At 38.9% G+C, this 20910-nt stretch overlaps 1 protein-coding gene across 3 annotated transcripts in view; it reads right to left on the bottom strand.

Moving 5' to 3' along the window:
* The window catches only part of RNF19A (ring finger protein 19A, RBR E3 ubiquitin protein ligase), a 57150-nt gene that overhangs the window by 2378 nt on the left and 33862 nt on the right, over positions 1-20910 (bottom strand). For all 3 annotated transcript variants that reach the window (XM_084211970.1, XM_084211971.1, XM_084211972.1), the window contains 8 exons: positions 18110-18860; positions 12125-12333; positions 10063-10207; positions 9340-9502; positions 4779-4893; positions 2589-2750; positions 1726-1939; positions 139-282 (listed from right to left, as the gene is read on the bottom strand). In XM_084211970.1, coding sequence (XP_084068096.1) covers positions 139-282; positions 1726-1939; positions 2589-2750; positions 4779-4893; positions 9340-9502; positions 10063-10207; positions 12125-12333; positions 18110-18726 — 1769 coding nt within the window. In that variant the 5' untranslated portion in view covers positions 18727-18860. The remainder of the gene's footprint in view (positions 1-138; positions 283-1725; positions 1940-2588; positions 2751-4778; positions 4894-9339; positions 9503-10062; positions 10208-12124; positions 12334-18109; positions 18861-20910) is intronic.

Raw genomic sequence — 20910 nt, 5'->3', positions numbered from 1 at the left:
AGTCACACCTAATTCCATCTGTAACAAAATCTACAGTTTCAAAGTGTAATCTTGAATGCAGAACAGCTGAGGAATGCTTAAAATATCCTCTATTAAGCAAGTCTTATAAATATTCTACTTTCACCACATTTCCCTTACCTGTCCAAAGGGATGTAGGAGTTCAGAATGGATCCTGCCATTGCTTTGGTACTGGCATTGTCACTAACTGTTCCCAAGCTAACTGTGCCAGATTCTCCACTCAGACTGTATCGTTCTTTCTGCACATCTGCTTGTACTTCCAGTCTTTGAAAGAGAAAGAGAAAGTTACATATACTACAACAATTAAAGCACATTTTTTGAAAATTAGGGCCACCTTGTAGATGGCAGTAAGTAAATAAGTCAGTAATTATTAAATAGAGTCCTTGAGTCACTCCCGTACAGATGGGCTTATTTACCCTACTGACACATGTTCTCCATTCCCATTGTCAAAATTACTATTTTTTGATTAAAATCAACCAAACAAAAACACCTCAAAGCAAAACCAGAGTAATTTCCTAAAGGTGTTAACCAAAAGTTCTGGATTCTTTCCCTCCTGAGATTTACAAGGACAGCTTCCAGGTTTAGCTACAGTTCTTTTGCAGATAATACACTATACTCTAAAATGGTAAAAACAATCAGAAGGGTACATAAATTCAAGACATGATAGTACCCATGTATCCCCCTGCTGCAAATTACTACTAATCAAACAAGAAGCAGAGAACTGTGTTCTGTACTCTGCTTTACATTGTAGTGCTATCAACTGCAACAGGAAAAATAGAAACCTGGGCAATCTTAAGCTGGGCTCAGCAGATATCCCAGAAATCAAGTTTTTTTCCAAATGTCATGTTTATCTGTGTACTGACATTGAAACTGGGGTGGGTTTTTTTTTTGTGGTTTGTTGTTTTTGTTTTGTTGTTGGGGTTTTTTTGTGGGTTTTTGTTGGTTTAGTTTTTTGGGTTTTGTTTGTTTGTTTTAACTCTCAGCTCTTTAAAGAAGAGGGTATGTATATCTCACTCAGCAGTCACAGCCTGGTACACCTGTCCCAGCAGAGGGGAATTCTTGATACTATCCCACTCTCTACTCTATATAGCCTGGAATGCCAAATTACTCAAAATTAGCAGTGTTGGCAGCTGAACCCCACATGCCAACAATCCTTTCTACACACTCCCTTTCTCTTCAGGATTCAGGAGAGCCAACTCCCAGAAAGGTCAAATTTACAGAAGGCATTAAGCATGCGACGAGAAGCTGCCACCTTGGCAAGGCCAGGTGTTCGTCTGCCTCCCCTTCTGCCTGCAGTCCATTTGGAGTCCACACGCCACCCAAGCGTTCTGAAGGCACAGCTTGGTGCCTGCAGACCAAACAAGTCAGCACTTCTGACTTTTGGGTGAGGTGCACCAGAGAACACAACTGTGTTAGAGATGAGCTGCCTCCCTCTGACTCCTGCCTACAGGCAGCTCTCCTGGGGAAGCAGGAGAACAAGATCTCAGGCCCCGCTCAGCCTAAACAAAAGCAAAGTCTTGAGGACTGTGGTCAGGCAGGATCTCTTGAAAACCAGTAAGTTTGCCAGGGATTAACTGTTTATCTCCCAGAGACACTTCCGTTAAATAGGAACCGATATGAAAAAGCAAAAACGGGGGAGCGGAGGAGGTGCCCTTGCTGTGTCTGCACGAGGGGCAGGGCAGGGCAGGCTGGCAGTGGGTCCCTCACCTGTTAAAGCAGTTCACCATGGCACTCCCCGAGAGGCTGCCCGTGATGCTGGCCCCAGCCAGGGCCATGGTGCTGGCCGTCTCGCTCAGGTTGTCGCGCATGGCTCCGATCCTGTCCATGTGGCTGCCGCTGGCGCTCAGGCTGCCCGTCAGGCCCCCCACGCTGCCCTCCCCTATGCTGGGGTTGTGACGCGCCTCCGCCACCGACGTGGTATCTACAGAAACAGAGAAGGCTCCTCAGCTATGGAAGCAGCACTTAGCTGTTTCTGGAATGTGACCATGAAAGCTGTTTCTGAAATTATGCTGAGAAGAAGGATTTATAAAACACATGGTCACAAAAAGAGAACTTTGTAAAAAGAAAAAAATCCCCAAAAACCCAAAATAATTTTAAAGGGCACCTTTCTCGGCGCTGCTATAATGGCTATGCCTGACATCACATACTTAAGACAACAAAAAATTAAGCATGGATACAAGAGAAAACATGGATAAAAAGAATGCTGAGAGACCCCATCACACAGCATAGTGCCATGTAATCAAAAAATTGAAGCATCAGACCCTAGTTGGCCCTATCAAAAAAAAAAAACCAAACCTAACCAGCTTCCACAAACCAGGATTCTGAAAGAGCAACATTAATACTATGTTAAAACCTTTACCTATGGAGAAGACTTGAGTTTGGCTTTGATTAAAATGGCCAATAACTTTGTAATACAGCCCAGCACAAAATGCCACAGAGAAGCAATTATCATCTGAGAGGCGCAATTTCAGCAATGAGCAGAAGCAGCCCCAAATGCAAGTAACTACTCTAGTATCTAAGATAGAAAATACAAGTCACAAAGCCCATATTTATAGAAAACAATTTCTTACCTACAGCTGCATTTGTTCCACCAACATTTATATCGTTTTCATCATCAAATTCTATCCTGACACCTTTTCCATTGCCAGCTGACACACCACAGCCTCCACTTCGGCAGAGAGAAATTGGAACAACTCCATACACATAAGCCAGCATTATAGGAACACCAATACCTACAGAGGGAAGTAGGGTCTTTCATTAAATTGACTTTTATTTTAGAGCCTTTCATAAAGGCAATTTCCTTTTCCAAGATTACTTAATATTTGATTAATAGTACACTTGAAAGAGATCAACAGGGAGCAAAGTTAAGAAATATTGGTAAATTGCAAAGGTGAAATGACAGGAAAGTACTTTCAGCAGGCAGAAGGCTCTCTGTCGGCATTGGTAGGAAGAGAAACTTAATGATTGATGAATTAATACTTTCCACATGTCCATAACATAATTTACAAACAAAATTAAAGTCCTTTAACGATTCACAAAAGCTCCACTGGGGACTCTGCTGTTCCACCTGAGAGGCAGAAATAGCAGACATCTATTTCAAATGTTACTCGAATGAAAATATTAGCACCTCTACTACTTTAATAAGGGGCTTCAATTTACATCCACTTAAGGGAGACACAGCTTTGCTATTGATTTAATAGACTTAACATTATTATTACTCTAGGATTTTTCAATATAAGATTTCCTTTAAAAGTAAACAATTCAATGGAGTACGGTGGCAGGAATTAAGGGGAACCAGCTAAAGGAGCTGTAGACTAAAGCACACACAGATACACACACATCCATCCCACCACTTTGAGTGGAAGACGTTAGTTAGTCCTTTGGCATATGAATTAAATCATCCTATGGCTTGGCTGATAGAAGTATACAGAAGGTACAAAACCCAGCAGATTGAAAAATGTCAAGTTGGCACATTCTGAAAATGTCAGGAGAGAAGCAGACCTAATAGAAAGGCTACTCAGTCTAATCTAAATTAAGGGTTCCAGAGTCTCCTTCAATAGAAATTGTTCACATTCAAGGAGGCACTCCATATTCTTATGGTCATTATTTTGGAAACCACACAATGCCCTGAGACTGGAGGCCATTTGTTAATGGCAATGGAGCCAAACTCCACAAAAGAGCAAAACTCCACAAAATAAAACCCAGCTGCTTTCCCTGAAAAGCCACGCTTCATCTCTCTTCAGGATTAAGAAACAGCTTGAGAGAAATGAAGTAAGGCAGACCTATAAATACAACTATGAGACTCTGTGTCCCACCACCTGTTTAGCAGGGATCTGACACCACAGCCACATGAGAACAATGCAATGCAGCCTGACACCAGTTTCATGGCTGGCATACCCTCATTTGCACAGTGGTCCACCATTGATAACAAGCAGTTTAAAGCCACAGCTTCATGGCCAAATTGAATCATCACTGGCTAAAACTGGCCTCATCTTTGGGATGTTACTCATTACTCTCTGAGCATTGCTTCTGGCACAAAGGGGAACACTGCAGACAAACTGTGTGTACAGGGGGCTGATCCAGCTTAAAACTAAATGTGTGTCTTAGTGTGAGTTAGCTATCTACAGCAGCTTACTGTGCAGCTGTGAAGATGCCTGTGCTGCAAAAAAGAAGCAAGGCAAGGCAAGTCCCCTCCTTTCAAAAACAATCTGGGTTTACAGTGATCTTGAAATTACCTGGGAAGATGAGACAACTATTTTGTAAGGAACAGCAAGATTCTCCTTAAATGCTATACTCAACAATCACCATGATAAAAAGTGTGATGTAGTTTGAACTGACTCCCAGAGCAAAACAAGTGGTTTGTCAACTACTGCAATGTTAAGTCTAAGAGACTATTTTTGTTCTGCATGGAGAAAATTTTGATATGAAGTTATTAAAATATGAATAGACTCTGTGACAGTTTTTTTCTTGGTCATTTAAAAACCTTTAAATACTTCAATCTTAAAAAGCCAGAAGCAACAATGTGGAAACTTCAATTTTCAAGATAAAAATTAGTTTTAATTCTTGAGAAAATGCTACATTAAAATCAAGTGCTGTATTCTTGACTCTGCCCCAATAAATGTATAACCTCAGACTCCTCCTTGTCTTGGTTCCTTCACCTATAAAATGAAACTACAGCACTTAGCTGTGTTATTCATGAGTGTTTATACAGTTCTGGTTGCAAGGTGCTACCAAGACACAAAATAGTAGTATTTGCTTACCTACGGTTACTGCAGCTACAACTGGAGAAACAATTACAGATAAGGTTACACCACCTGCTATAGCCAAGTTCCGCTTGTGCTTTGAAATGTCTTTGCCTTCGTATCGATTGTGAATCTTGAAAGAAGAAAAGAAAGGGGGTTTAGAGTATTAGCAACATCAATAATACATTGCTGCAGGGATGAAGAAGTGTAATCATCACGTCTATGCAACGATTTATTTCTTATCTCAAAGAAAGTAAAATTTACACATATCCCAATTTTAGGCAGTCTCTTACAAGTAGGAATCCTCCCACCCAGCAATTAAGCATTTATTCTCAGCCTCAAGTTTCAAGAGCTAAGTAATTGAAGAGCTTTGTTTAATCATTACTCCAGCTTATGTGGCTGGGAAAAGCAGACAAACTTTCAGGATAAAGGAATTGCCACATAAGATCAAATTGACACATCTTATTCCCAGTTGTCTTTCCCCTGAACAGTATGGAGTTGAAACTTTCACAGATTACTAGATCTATAGAAACAGGCTGACATAACAGAGCCACAAGAGAGCTTTCACCAAACATAGCCTGGAGGGAGGGTAAAACAAGAACTCCACTTTTCCAGCATCCACTCGTGACAAGCTGTTGAGACAAGAAATGTTTCTGCAAACCTGAGTCTTAGCTGTGCTTCTGTTTACAGAGGAACCTGCTGCCCAAACCTCTCACTGATTATTAAAAGTCTGCAATTACTCTGAAATGTGACTGCCTTAAACTCACCTGCCACAAACCCCAGAAGAACCTGAAAGGCCTTTAAAGATCACTGTTCTACAGAGACTTCCCACATTTGTGTGTTTCATTTACTCTCCCTAGGAACATGGTGTCTCAGAGGTATGCACTACATCTAAGATATAATTACAAAGGATATAATTACAAAGGTATCTTAATGGCTGTCAAAAGCCAAGTTAAGCCCCACTCCATCTAAGGAAGAACAAAAAAGATGGGTGCACAAGAAGACAATGACAAAAAATGAGTTGCATGTCATGCTTTCTAAATAGCATGTTCTTGAATGCTGTGCTTTCTAAAATATAATTTCAATTAGAGATTTGGTAGGGCTGTTCTCATTTTGGAATAAACAAAGTCTTTGTTCAGGCAAGGCAGGCAAGGAAAGGGCAGAGAAGGCACTGTGCTTTGTGCAACAAGAATGCATTTACTTGCTCTGAGGTACATTGTACAGAGAGCAATACAGAATGAGTGAGCACTTGAATATTGAACATGCCTATGGATTAAAAAGAAAAACTGAACATGAACACTCTCAGTGTGAGTGTGTAAGAATTACAAACACAGAAAGATTAGGTTTCCTGGGGCTCTGAGCAATTAGCAGGATTGCCTAAGGCACTGAATTTTACCGTTATGGACAATTTTAACTCCCGAAACAAAACGTACAACTCAAACAGACAACCATAAAGGTTACTGGATTCCTTAAACACAAAGCAAGAAAAAAAGGAATGGAAGGAAGAGGTTACAGAGTAAAAATTGATTTAAAACATCAAGATAGAAGGTCACACTGGTAGAAACTACTATGCAATAAGAAACTTCTGGATATTGACTAAATAATAAAGAATAATCAAACAAAAATACTAAGCCAGAAGAATTTCAATAAACACAGAAACCTATCAGGTTACAAGACTTCTATCTATAAAACCAGAACATTACCACTTCCTCAAGGAAACTCTATCAAAGCACAAGCACAAACACTTCCAATACAAAGGACAGACAGAATGTTGAAAAAGAACAATGAAGCTTCCTTTACCAAAGCAGCAGCAGCATTAAGAAAATAGAAAGTAGGTCAAATGACTATGAATGGGTATAGAAGAACAGCATGAGGGTGTTAGGCCAAAATCAAAAACGTTAAACTAGAGGAGACAAAAAGCAAGGGATATTAAAGTCAAGGAGAAACTATTCTATGAGTACAGTGCTAGTAAGAGGAAGACCAAATTGGATCAATTTGCTGTTTAACAAAAACGAAAGAGCACCAGCAGATGAAACTGGAGACCTGCTCCTATTTTCTTTTCCCTTCAGTTGTCATTGAAGATCAACTGTGAGCCAGACAACCGGTGACAAAGAAGTAAGATCTGTACAAATACAGCAGATTGGAGTGTACTTACATGAGATGATCTGAGAAATATCTCAGCAGGCCAAATTTCAGAGTCATTAATAGTAATTTTGGAAAAGTATTATTAGTAGATGTCTGAAAAAAAAAATCCAGGAAAACTGGAAATGGTTAAATGGAAATGATAATCTTTAAAAGGGTACAAACCAAGAAGCTGAGGAAGTAAAAGACCACTGAATGAACTTTCATTTCCTGAAAATTGGCACCTTGTAAATATCAAAGCAAAGGTAGGAAACAAAAAGGTCACACTGAATTTTTTTTCAAGTAGAAATCATGCCAATTTAATTTTCTCCTGTAACAAGATAAGTCAGCCTTGAGGATGGGGAGAAACAGATGTCACACACTGACTAATTAAATTCTTACATTCTTGTATGACACTCAAGCAGTTATAATAGTCCAGACTGGAAAACAAGGATGAGAGAAATCTACTAAGCTTCATGTGAAACTACAGAAAACATGTGAATAGTCATTTTTTGTAACTACCCAAATTGAGACTCTTCACTTCATACTTCTTCTGAGAGATGTGCCTTAGATCCAACTGTATTGAACATTTTTATTAATGTGGAAGATGGAAGGAGAAGAACGTGTGTGGTGAAATTCAGGGCAGTACAATCTGGCATGGTTGCAAGAATGCCAAAATTCACTCCAGTCGTGAGAAGCTGAAAAAATGGTCTGAAATGACCAGCTGCAGCTGAAACAGCCTGAAATGACCAGATGCAGCTGAATGGCAATGAGTTCAAGACTGCCCGTAGGAAGAAGCCAATTGCCTGAATTACCAGTACGTGGGAAAGGGTCTGTGTTTTAGAGCACACAAAATGAAGATAGCACTTTGTTGAAGAAGAGGTAACTGGTAGTTATTGGCACAGAATCACCCTTGCATTTAACTCAGCAGTAGTAATGCTGCAGCTTCACTGCTGTATTCAAACTGGACAAAAAGGCGGCATGAACAACTACAAGGAAATCCAGAAGAGGAGAATCAGAAACCTAAACCAGCATTTTCTTGACAGTTCATCAAGAAAAACTGGAAGTGCTAGGTTTGTTAAGAATGGACTTGAAGTATCATTAAATATGTAGTAGCATATTGCAAAATAAAAGGATTCTCTGCATCAGCTGAAGAATAGAGCAGTAGGAATCTAATGTAAATTCTCTTCCTATACCTATGTTAAAAACACAAAGTTTTTCTAAGAAAACCAAGCTTGAAGGGCCTGTGGGATCTCCATTGTAAGATGCTTTGAACTGCAAATTTTGACAGGAGTCACAGAGAAATGACCACTAAGCACTGAGGTACCACAGAAATTCTCACCAGGCTGCCTCACAGACTAATGTGAGAGTGCTCTGAGACTTTAGTACATGAAGGGTGCTCTGTGATGGGGTCCTATTCCAAAATATAATGAGAAAAACTAATAGTGCAATTGCAATTTGAAACAGGTAACTGCTGCCTTCTTCCTCTCCTCACTTAGAAGGTTCCAGTGACTATATGAGACTAAGCCATAACAGAATAAAAAGGTCAAAACCCAACTGTAGCAGAAAGCAGGGTGCTTGCTAGAAAGAAAAAGATTAAACAAACATTCTGTCTAGCAGACACACTCCCCCTTCCCTCCCCAACAAATACAGAATTATGTGTCTGTGCTAGTCACTGCGAGAATCCATGCTGATAAAAGCAGAAAACAAATCTTCCAAGCCATCATTTCAAAAAGCCTATTTCCAAAAGACCTAGATAACTTATTACTATATCCTAAACTACATATAAGAATTTGTTGATTACTTTATAGTAAAAGGGATTATATTTTTTAAGAGGAAATATATCAACTGCCTTCTGATTAACATGAATGTTTTTAGCTCCTTCCCAGAAGAAGTAAAATGAAGGCAGGCTAGGTAGCACTGAAGACTGATCCACACTGGTGGACTGGCCCAAGGCAGTTAAGAAGCTGCTGAGTATAAATCCTTAAATATGTGTATACAAAAACCTGAACTAGCATAATTTTATACTAAAATTCTGGTAACTAGCTGCCTTTAAGAAAAAAAAAATTCCTTTTTGTCTTCCTTGAGCTCTAAAGATTGTTTAAGGGACAGAAGGGAAACCAGAGATTAAAACCAGAGCAATTCTGAAAAAGCATGCAGGAACTTTCATAGCAGGATGCAGAAATTGGAAATTGTTCAGTGTTTTGCTCTGCATGTTTGTGTGTTTCAAGAGAACCTAGATTCTTAAAAACACTGCTTTTAGTTCCTCTACAACTGATACAAATATCCTTAAACAAAGCAGGGGTTGGTTGCTTTGGTATTTTAGAGATTGACTGTTTTTTTGTTTTGTCTTTTTCTTTTAGAGGCCAGTTAAGATACCCAACTGAACATAGCATCACCAAAGCCATACAACAGAAGATAAAACCTGACACATGTTGGGAGTTGAAGCACTTTTTACCTTACGTCCCACATAGACAGGAATTCCAATAATCATAGCGGGAATAGCAATGCCAGCTATTAGGGCAATTCCTACAGGAGCTCCAACAAGTGTCCCTAATTGCCACAGGATTTTCTTCTTACGGCTCCATGGCTTCTTTCCCCAAAATGTGCAACCTGACGGGCTAATAGAGAGAAATAAGAATGCTGTTAAGAAACAGTAAGTAAATCAAGGTAGCTGTACACTACTGAACGTTTCTCTAGTTACAAAATTATTGTCCCTAGGTTCAAGTTACAGATGTAACACATCATCAGTTCTTTCATCAGATTATTTTTTGCCTTCAGAGCATATTTTGCAATGTAATAAGAAGCATATTGTATATTGCTACACACCAATCTATGGTTCACAGTAACCGGTATAATCAGAACTTCTGTATTGCCTAATACAAGGACAATACAGATGTATTAAGACATCAGTAAAAAGAGGGTGTGTTAGTCCAAAATACTTGATTTGTACTAAGAACATGTTGCATGCATAAAATTTACAAAATATTTTAAAATAAAAATAATAAAGGATTCATTTCAATACATGTATTGAAAACTGACTTAATTCTCTAATATGAACACTTCAACTGTGATTCTCTACTCCAAGAAGAAGAAAGCCAGATTTACAGCACTTGGGAATCTCCTTCTAAATACTTCAGAAAACAAATCACCAACCACACCGATTTTTTCTTAAATGTACCTTAAATAATGTAAATCTGAGATCTCTTTCATACACAGCCAACAGAATTCACAGCCGCAGACAGCACAAGTCATATGATTGCAGCTTCCATCATTCATTTTTATTATATAAGCAGCACAGCGTGGGCATGGCTTTATGTCATCAGCTGTTTAAAAATGAATATTAGAGTCATATCAGTTCTTTAGACAATCAAATATAATCACAATACAGACATACATTTGGGAAAACTGATTGAACCGTTATCTGAAAAACTGAAGAAGTTTTTTATAAGGTTGCTTTACAAATCTTCATTTGGCCATGACTTGGTATCAAATCTGTTTTTACAAACCTTGGACCGGGCAAAACTAATGAAAACAAGGTGCAGTAGACCACATTCAAGTAATTGAATAGTTAAGGCATACTCTCTGTTCAAGGATTTTCTAAGCTTAATGAAATATATATTAGAATCTGACATTAAATATGTATGCTAACACAGGACTGATAATAAGGTCTCTTTAAATATAATCCCCTTTCACGTTTCATGCTGTTATGAATCTCATACTTTAATATTCAGTCTCCACTCTGTTAACGTATCTTAAATCCATCTTCCCATTCACATTAATGTCCTTCTTTGGTACTGCCAAACTCCTCTTGAGTCCTTTTCACAGCCCTACATTATACTTACTAACTCCCCCAAAAAATATAGTGGAGCAGAAGAAAACTGGAGAATCTCCACGTTCCCAAGTCAAACGTGGAAAAATGAGGTTAAGCAACAGGCTCTGTCAAACAAGGGGTCACTGAGCAACAGTGAAAAATACACACACACACCACAGTTGTGATCTTCACTCCTGTTTAGCACCTGCACTTTAGGACAAGCTGTTTATTCACAGCAGCAGAAATACCTTGCAGCTCCTAGCGCAGAATTCCAAGTCTACTGCGCCGGTGCTACTAGGTAAGACAAAGGGAAAGGAGAGCTCATACTTGATAGAAAGAAAGAGGTGCAGAACCAGCAGAAAGAAGTACCTCTACCAAGCCCAGTGCACAAGGAGTAAGCAGCTGAAAGGATTCATTAGGTACTCCCACATGAGAGCACATGCACAGCCTACAGGGCAGAAAGTACTCAGAGCAAGTTCTTCAGCACAGGAAAGGTAGAGCTACTGCTCTTCAGGCTGAGAGGAACTGAAGGGGTAAGGAAAGGAGCTGGTGTGCTAATTTATTTAGCTTCTTTTTAATTTTATTTGAAAGCTAGAGCAAGATGCTAATTTTTAGGGCAAGATGGGATGCATTGTTAAAATAAGCAAGTGCAAAATACAAATTAGAGACTCTCAACTCGGGGCTGGATTGGAGAAAAACAGCTCTAACTACAGGGTGCAAGTAGGACTCTTTACCCCAAATATCTACCTTGCTTGTTCAGGCAAGGTAGATAAATCAGGCAAGCCAAATAAATCAGAGCTTGGTGTAATTCAGAGCCAATTCTTATCAACAGCAAATTGGAATTTTGATGTGCTAAACACTATTCTGAATAGTTTATCTGCTTTTTTTTGGGAGTTACAAACAAGCTCAGCTTTAAGAGATGGAATTGTTTGCCTTCTGGTAGACAAGACAGATGAAAATTTCCTGGAAAACCAGAAATTAGTACTAACAAAGATATCAAACATCAGAGCTGGCATCAGAGGAATAGTCTTTTTGAAAACAGAAAATCAGTGGTTATGAGTTTTCATTTTAACAGCTGGGGAACTTCACCTACAGTGGAGAAAGCAAGTGTACTAAGTGATACAACTAAAAAAGTCAATGTGCAAAACACAGGATGCCTTGCAGCAAGTTTGATTTCCCATTTTTCAACTACAAAGAACTTAAAATGGTGACAAGCTTTTAAGGCTTAAGTCAGATATTCTGATCACAGAATAATTCAAAGCATAACATTTAAAATTTTAATCCAAATTTAGAATTGTTATGTTTCTGAAAGACAAAGCATCTAGTAACTATCTACCATGTCACTACTCCATTCTTTCCTTATCTAGGGCTAATTGTGCAAATGTACAGAAGAGATGTTTTACAGACACAGCACCCCAGTGATAAATACCTGCTGCTCCAGATTCCTGGCTGTAACTGATAGATGAAGAACGAATTGTTCTCAGGCGCAGGCTCTGGGCTCTCTCCTGGCGGGCAGCATCGCAGGTCTGGTTGGGATGCCAGATCTGCTTACAGTGGTAGCAGAACTCCGTCCCGCAGCCCGCTCGCCCGCACGTCAGCTTGGGGCAGCTGGCACACCCGAACGCGATCACTGCGTACCTTTAACAGTCAAGGGGGCAAGAGAGAACTTCGTTAATAAAACCAGGTCTAAGCATAGAACAAAACTGACCAGACAGCTCAGAGCAGCTGAAGCAGGTACAAAGGCAGTGGACATTAGAAGCTGACTACTTCCTTCAGGAGGTGGCCAGCACCAGTTCCTAAACTCCTCTTTCCACAACTCTATTGCCGTTGCATTGGATTAAGATTGTACAGAAATACTATAATCACTGCAACACTCACTCACCTTTACTCCATGCAGTATTCAAATACACTGCGTTTGAAGGTGAATGCTATAATGTAAGGTTTACAGTCACCAAGAAACTACAGTTTAGAAGAGTGGGACAAAAAACCCAAAAAAGGTGTTTAAGCAATTAGGAAAGGAAAAGTTATAGTTTCAGCAGTGTCCCAGTCACTCTGGGCATGTCTTAGATTGACCCTGTCCATTGCAGTGTAACCTACAGCTGTGACGACACCTGGTCTGGCACTTGCAAGACATTTTAGGATTTTACTAGTTGCCTTTCATGAATAGTTGCCTATCATGAATACCCCTACTTACTTTAAATAGATGTTTGTTAACTCTTTGTATTTTAAAATGTCAAAACAACGAGGCAAGTATTTTATAAATAGGATTTTGGTTTCTCAATAATTAAGACATTTAAAAAATACATTTCAAAGGCAAATGCAAAAATTGATCAGAGTATGGGCCTCAATGCTACCTTTACTCTGACAATACTACAGAGCAAAAAACCTCCAAGAATGCTGAGACTTACAAAACTGTGTTACACTACTTTATAATCAGACACTACATTAACAGTTCTATACTATAAGAGCTGAAGTGACAAAACTGTTCTTTCATTAGACCTGCATTTCAAAGCTCATATGATAAAAACACAATGTGGTTCACATTAACAGTAAATACAAACGTATATATATATATATATGCTTATTAATTCATACCCATTGTAGCTTTTTTCAATGATTTTATGTAATAGCTGTCTTTTAAATATATAATACTAAATCCACTGCTATCAACATTTAAAACAGATGTATGCTTTTATTCACATGAACAGGGTCCCTGAGTAGACTTCAAGAGATTTATAAATGCATCAAGACTTAAGTCTCTGTCTGTTCAAATTAAGGTGATTTTATTTTAAAAGACTGTTTATTTTTATCCCCTGTCCATTTTATAGCAGTTGCATAAGTTAACTCAAAATATTCTTTATTAGTAATGATACTTAAAAAAATATTCCCACTTACAAGCCTATCTTAAAATTTAGCTATTTTCATTTAAGTAGCAGATCTGAAACTCTGCAAAGTTAATGCAAATCCTGTCCCTTCCGTTATTGTTTTAAAACAGCATATTTGATGTTCCTCCCTAAGAAATCTTGCAAACAAATAGGACTTTCAACATTTAACTTACAGATGATGTAGTTACAAATGAGATACATGCTTGTCTGTTTACAAATATTTCTTGCTTTCCAAGTAGAGATTTATTTCAATAATTGCTAGACTCTTCTATATTGCTGCCAAGTTAATCAGCTTCATTTTCCCCACTTTCTGCAAACTGAAGAGATAATTGCTTTGCATGTACACAAAGAGACTCTGATCCAAACACTTCTTCAACATACAAGGATACATTCAAGGCCTGCTAATCTTAGACCAAAAAAAATCTCAAGTCTAAGACACAGAATAAAGCATCAATTGATATCTTGCCACCTTTCTATCACTAATAAAGCATGGGCACATCCCTGAAAGCACCCCCTAAATGGGATTGATGTATCTGGCACACCTTTAGAAAGTAACTTTTTAGACCGGAGAAAATATCAGTTCAAACTGTACAGGATTACAGGTTTAATTTTAACATTTGCATTCTTTTTAAAGGAGATGTGAAGGCCTAAAGTCCTTGTTGAGGGTGAGAGAAGGGACAACCAACCAAACTCAAAGTAATACCCAGTAAAACAAAAACTAGAGGCAGTGAGCCATTAATTGAAGGCTGCACAGTGAAAAGATGGAAGGAGAATCTGTACTCTTTTGCATGATCTGCTTTTTGACTGATAAAGGTATGAAAATTTAGGCATCGCTGTTCTCTTCTAATGATGTCAGCAATACAATCTTAGAGCAAAACCATTAAATAATTCAAACAGAAGAAAAGACAGAACTCATTTGGAATACTGATTCAGTGATGCTTGTTAAGATGACAGTGGAGAACTGGTATGAAAAACAGAATATAAAGATATTGGACTAGGAGAAGGCTTATGAGGCTTTGTACCAGTGCTCCTTCCCCCAGGGAAAGATCACCTTTGTGACAGTGTCTCCTATCAAGCCACTGCTGGTAGGTTACAGCTGGTCCAGACTTCCACAGTGCTTCAGGTAACAACCATGATCAGGATGCATTTGAGCTTGCAACAGAGGCTGTGGATGAAGCAGCCCTGGGTCAGAAAGCCTGTGGTGCCAGTGGTATGGACCGTTCTGGCAAGGGGCTGCTGCAGCAGAGCTTCTCCTCCAAACTGATCTGCAGTTCTCCTGTGGGGAGGATAAGCAGCTCTCCACTCGGACAGAAGTAAGAGCAATACACTTGGTACTGCAAATAACTGTTTCAAGATCTGTTTGGTTCATGTTTTGCTGACCCTAGGACTTGTTTTTACCCAAATAAGAGTTGAAACAGAGAGGAAAAAGAATAATTTACTTCCTAACCATTAATTGTTGTTTCCTTAGAATCCAGGAGACCAATGACCCCAATGTTTTAACAGACTGATCTGGTTCCCCTCCATTTTTTCATTTCAGGGATCAAAGTTTTTATAATTATTTGCTCTTTATCCAGTCCAGATTTTTGACTTAGTGTGATGCCCAAACTCTGAAACAATACTACATGGGATGTCTGATCAACACTGAGAAGAGCTGAAGCACTGTTGTGCACCATCCATTTTTTACCTATTTGTGCAGTAGTTTTTTCCTACCAAAATGCTCAATTTCATACCAATTTCCTATTTATTACAGTACTTGTTTCTAATCTTAAAGTCAACTTCAGGAAACTATGCTACCCTCTGAAGTTATTGCACCTCTCCTACTTTGGGATTAATTGTAAATTTAGTAAATGCATTCCATCCATCTCCTTCATGAAATATTTGATCCATGCTTAAAGGTCATAACCCCAATGCATTCTGCCAGTTCTACACTTCAAAAACTGTCCAGAAAAAGAAATAAACCCCAGCTTTAATTGCATATTTTACAACTGGATTAGCTGCCAAAGCAATTAGAAACTGTGACGACTGTTGCACCACATAATTATTAAAGCAAATGTCCGTTGATCTGCAGTTTGTGTGCACTGAATGCCATCCATCATCCCTGAACAGTGTTTGTTAGCAAAGGCTCTTCTGTGGAAGTCTGAGTAGTGTTTGCTTCCCTAAACCTTACATCTGTACAGTTCCTTCCTTCATCTTCCTGCTAAGCTCCACCACAACATCAAATCCCCATTATTACTTTCCATACCATTCTCACTTCTCTTTCCTACCTCCCACTGTGAGCTTTCCCTCAGCTGGGCACATACAGAATTGTCAGACAGTGCTGTGGTGGCTGCCTGAAAGCAAAATTTAAATTTTGAACTGGAGGATTTATACACAGGTATTTCTCTTGCTGGAGACACTACTGATGGTCTTTCTGTTGCTCAAGTAGTATGTATGCCCTTCTCCCTAAAGTACTTACATTAACTTTTGCTAAATTCTCAATTCCTGCTGCCCAACAGATCTAAGGGTTCTGAAGATTTCAAAACAATCAGGAGAAGGATGGGAAAAAGACAAAACAAGATTGCAGGAGCTCTTGTTTGTTTAGGATGACAACCAGAAACAGTGATCCTCCTGAGAAGTATCCAAGTAGCCAACTTAATTCCACTTTAAACTAGTAATGAGAATTCAGTGTGGAAGCACTATCTGTGCATTAAAAGCAGAACTCATCTATCACTGTGAAGCATTTCCCTGCCACTTCAAGTATAAGGAAAAATCATGGTACCAAAAGCACAACATAAGAATGCCCATACAGTACAAGTTTGTTCCCTTCACACAGACATGGTCTGCCATGGCAATATACTGTATTTTCACAGGACTCCCCTCCTAGAGTATGGAGCATGCAACAAGCAGTTCTGGAGCAATGATTTAAGTACTTGCTGCACACTAATGCATTGCTGTGGTCCCACATGACTGCATGGAACTTCAACTTTGCTCTGAACACCCACTTTTTATTTTTGTGGTGGTGTTATCCATAGCAATTATCATCACAGTTTCTGACCACTGAAAGATACTTAGGTTTTTTCTTAAAAAGCAGATAAGAAAATTGATGCATAAAAACCAAAACAGGTTAAACAAACCTGCCTTAGTCTACTTTATTAAATACTAAAAAAGTATCTGAACCACTGAAACATTGTATAATAGAAAATATTTTAACAGGTCTTAAATGCTTCTCCTCAGCTTGAATAGTAACTGTTTATACCACAAAAACGCAGGGCAAAACATGCTTCTGAGTATCAAATAATACCTTCAAGTGGTTGTTTTATTTTTAAGTATCAAAATACTAAGAGTAAACTGTACTGGCTTTGTTCATATGACTTTGTTACAAGCTCATGCAACCAAAACATCCCTCAAGTTATTTTTCCTTCCACCCTCAAACTATGCCACAGCAATGCCATCCACTTTGGACTAGATATGAAACTATCACCTTTCCAGTCCCTGCTTTTGACTTGTGTTAGCAAATTCTGTTTCTTTCAAAGTATGAAAGCAAAATTTTATTTTAAATAAGTCCTAAACATTAAGCACCTGCTTATTAATATTAGAGTATTTAATCTACCTAACAGTCAGTCCTATCTTGCTTGTTCTCCTGCAACATTCTTCCTCTTCTTCATTCTTCTTATTGTTCATCTGTGAGGCTTTGAAACAGAGCCGACAGCCTCTGACTTTTTAGTGTGCACTGCACATCTGGATTGCAGTCATGCCTGTAATCTTTAAGCAGCATGATAACACAAACAATCTCAAAAAAAGCAGCTTGCTGAAGAATGGCATTATAAGACACCAGCAGCACAAAAGCAGGATGAGCTGCTGCTCAGTAGTATTCAGCCTACTTAGAATTCAGCATGGTTTCAGAACTGTTTAAAGTATTAAAGCAAAGTTAAAACATTACGTTCCCCAGATAATAAGCAGGAACAAGCTGATTATCTTACATCAGAATCCTGCTGACAGGCAACAAGTACTGTCTCAATCAGCCACAAGATGGAAGATATCTGAAGCAGGAGAGGCCTTTTAATTCAAAGAAAAGCTTAAATCATTTTCCACAGTTAAAAAGCCAAATTACCCACAGCGCTTTAACAAATTAAGTTAAATTACAGTCACCAATTTTTCAATTCTCCTCAGTTTGAGCTTTGTACCATTACCTTGGAGTGCAACATCTAAATTCCTTTTGCTTGCTGTAAACAAATGGCAGGCATCTACCAATAAAAGTTGCTTGACATGGCTGAAATTCCCTCTGTGCAGAAGAAAAAGGGGAAAACCTACTCCAGAAAGCATTTTATTGGGAAGGTGGTTGTGGCTTGGAGTGGTTCTTATTGTTGTTTTCATTTTAATTTGTTTTAATTTCTTGTCTTTTTTCTTATTAAAGAGAATTCTACCTGCTACCTACTAGTACAACAGTAACAACACCCTAAGTAAAGCAAGTGACTTTTCAAAAATCATAATTTTATGTAAATTATGTATTACTACGGTGACTTTTTTGCAAATATAGGAAAAATACATACCCACAATCTGGAGCTGGGCACCACCTACAATCAGGATCTGCAACCAGCCATCGCCTAAGCATAAACTCTTCATATTTTTCCATTAAGATGTCATCATTTAATATCAAACGAATATCATGAGGATTAAAGCGTTCTGAGCATTCTGGGCAGCTAATATTAACTCTGCTCTCAGAGATCTCTATCCGCAGATACTGACGCAAGCAATCCACACAGGATCTATGGTGACAAGTCATTATCTCCGGGAACCTGTCCTTGGAGTGCCGCAAAAGGCACAAGGGGCATTCCATGAAGTCTCCGCTTGGTTTGCTGCTAGAGGTTGTTCCGTTATCAGAAGAGGTACACGTGGAGAAAATAGAGTTCTTGTCTGTACACATTTCTGAATGAATACTTTCAATACTTGCAATTCCATCAACACCTCCATTTAAATCCCTAGACTTGCGTTTCGTGTCTTTTTTTCTCCGAAAAAGTGAGCCCAGTGAAATTCTTCTTTTCTTTGGTGCCTTTTTAACTGATGGCAGGCTCACAGAGGAAGCAGAAGACTGGAGGTCCCGATCAGAGCCCATTTGCCGATGTAAACTCATGTCTAGGTCACTCATCAGAAAGGGGTTAAATTTCATACACAATCCTAATCATTTTTAAGGATCAAATAGAGGCAGAGGATACAGACATCTTATTATGTAATCCAGTTTGAGAGTCTTCATGCAGAAAATTCACATGTATCTGCTTCCAGCAAATCCTTCTGAAGAATTCCCTGTATTAGGAGGAGACATAAAAAAAAGCAGGATTAGAATCACAACTATCACTATTGGTTCTGAAAGGTCACAGCACTCTAGTGACCTGTTATTCCTATTGCTACCATCTTTTCCTCACCATCTGACCCAATACCTCTTCCTGTCAGCTTTTTCTGGCCTTTACATCCTTCTTATCTTAACAAGCCTGAAATTTCCTTCTGGTCAAGGACTATCTTTGTTACACTTAATCAGTGCAGAGAAAGGCATCTGCACTCCCTCAAGGGAAGTAGGGTATGTGCATGTGTCTTTGCATGTGTAGAAATTACCAAAACCCAAGGTGACAATTAAGTAAATATGCAAGTTTTTCTATAAAGCTTAGCAACAGGCTTACAGCATTGGAAACTTTTCTGTTTTCTCTGCCTTACATTTTCTGCACATGTGATAAAGTCAAGTACAAATCAAATACAGTTAATGAAAAGAAAGATTCCTCAGTGTTTTTTGAACCATTCAGACTGACAGCAGAAATTAAATCACTGTGGCTAAACAACTCAAGATATTCTCAAAATCGGAGGGTTCTCAGAGAAGTATGCATATTTATAGCATAAGGCATCTGAATATTTCAGGGAGCAGAGCTGCAGAGTGACAGCCAACACTGCTTGATTATATAGAAGCTGAAGGGCACAGCAAAGACTACAGTTAAGGTGACTACATTTGAATTTTTTATCAGATATATTTCTGTAAGAAAACAGAAGTCCACAAACCAGATTTCCATCATATACCAAGCTTCAGTTATTACCTATGTATAAGATGACACCAAGGATTTCCTTCTGTTCTCTGCTGCTTAAATGACTGCACAGTGAGAAGAGAGAGAAAGAAGGAACTCTTCCTATTTTCCTCTGACAGAGGAAAAAGCAGCACATCATCTTCAACCAAAACCACTAAGTTCTCCCCAAACATGCAACTATTCCCACTTCTTGGAAGCTTGACTGTACAAGAGGAATTTTTTAAACTTTTGGTGAACTGCATCTGTGACAGAAGAATGAGAAGGCATTTCTTATGTGACACCAGTGTTGCAAATCTACATGCAAAGCCACTGTAATGCAAAACTACTGCCATCCTTTCTTTCCTCAGTGTTTCCCAACTGACCTCCCAGAAAGGTGACCTTACCAAAAGATAAAATCTGAAACTGGATACTAAAACTAAGTCCAAAGGTAGGAACAAAGGAATGTAGAGATGAATGCCTCTGTTTATAAGAGCTAAGCAGTCTGCACAGCCGTTGGAGACCGGCACAAATCCAAACACGTGCAGCAGCTCCGGAAGGGATCACTGAGCTGCTTGGGTCAAGACTAGGGAAGTTTCGGGGGACGGCTCACCAGCAGCGGAAACAGGAATCCCTCTCCAAAGAGGAAACACAGAAATAGCCCACAGGCTGTCCCTCTCACCAGAGCCGCTGCTGGGCCCTCTGCACACCAGCACAGGCTAAGTCTGTACCAGCAGGGAGCCAAGACAACACCCCTCGGTTTCCACTACCAGCCGGTATGGCAGTACTCCACATGAATATTACCTTCCTCAAGTGTGAAAATTTAAGACAAGAGAAAAAAGGGGAAAAAAAAACCCAACCCCACACAAAAATCCCTACCAAACACATGTACATCTCCTGGTTTTGATAAAAAGAGGTCCTACATTCTGAGCCCCTAGGGTTTTTTTAGAATTAAAAAGCCACCATATTCTATTTTTCGAATACCGAATTATTACTGCTTTCTTCTTTCTTCTTTTTTTTCCTAATAAAGGAAAATCTTAGCACTGTGAACATATTAAAAAATAACCTTGGCTTATCCTCAGAGTCTAAAATAAAGCGTATAAATACTTCAAGAACATAACATACTCTTCCTTCCCTCCTAAGGGAATGTTTTTAGTCAAAAAAACTGATCTTGGATGCTTTACCTGCTCAGGTTCCCAAAACAAATTTTATAATTTTGCAGCCTCTGTTTCTCATTAAATGAACTAAAACATTTCCTGATCTAAAAAAAATTTTAAAACGTGAAACTGAAAAAAACTACTCCATAATTT

This window comes from Fringilla coelebs, assembly GCF_963513975.1.
Source record: "Fringilla coelebs genome assembly, chromosome: 1".
Lineage (NCBI taxonomy): Eukaryota > Metazoa > Chordata > Aves > Passeriformes > Fringillidae > Fringilla > Fringilla coelebs.
The sequence above is the reverse complement of the archived record's forward strand: the minus strand, read 5'-3'. Positions and strand labels throughout refer to the sequence as shown.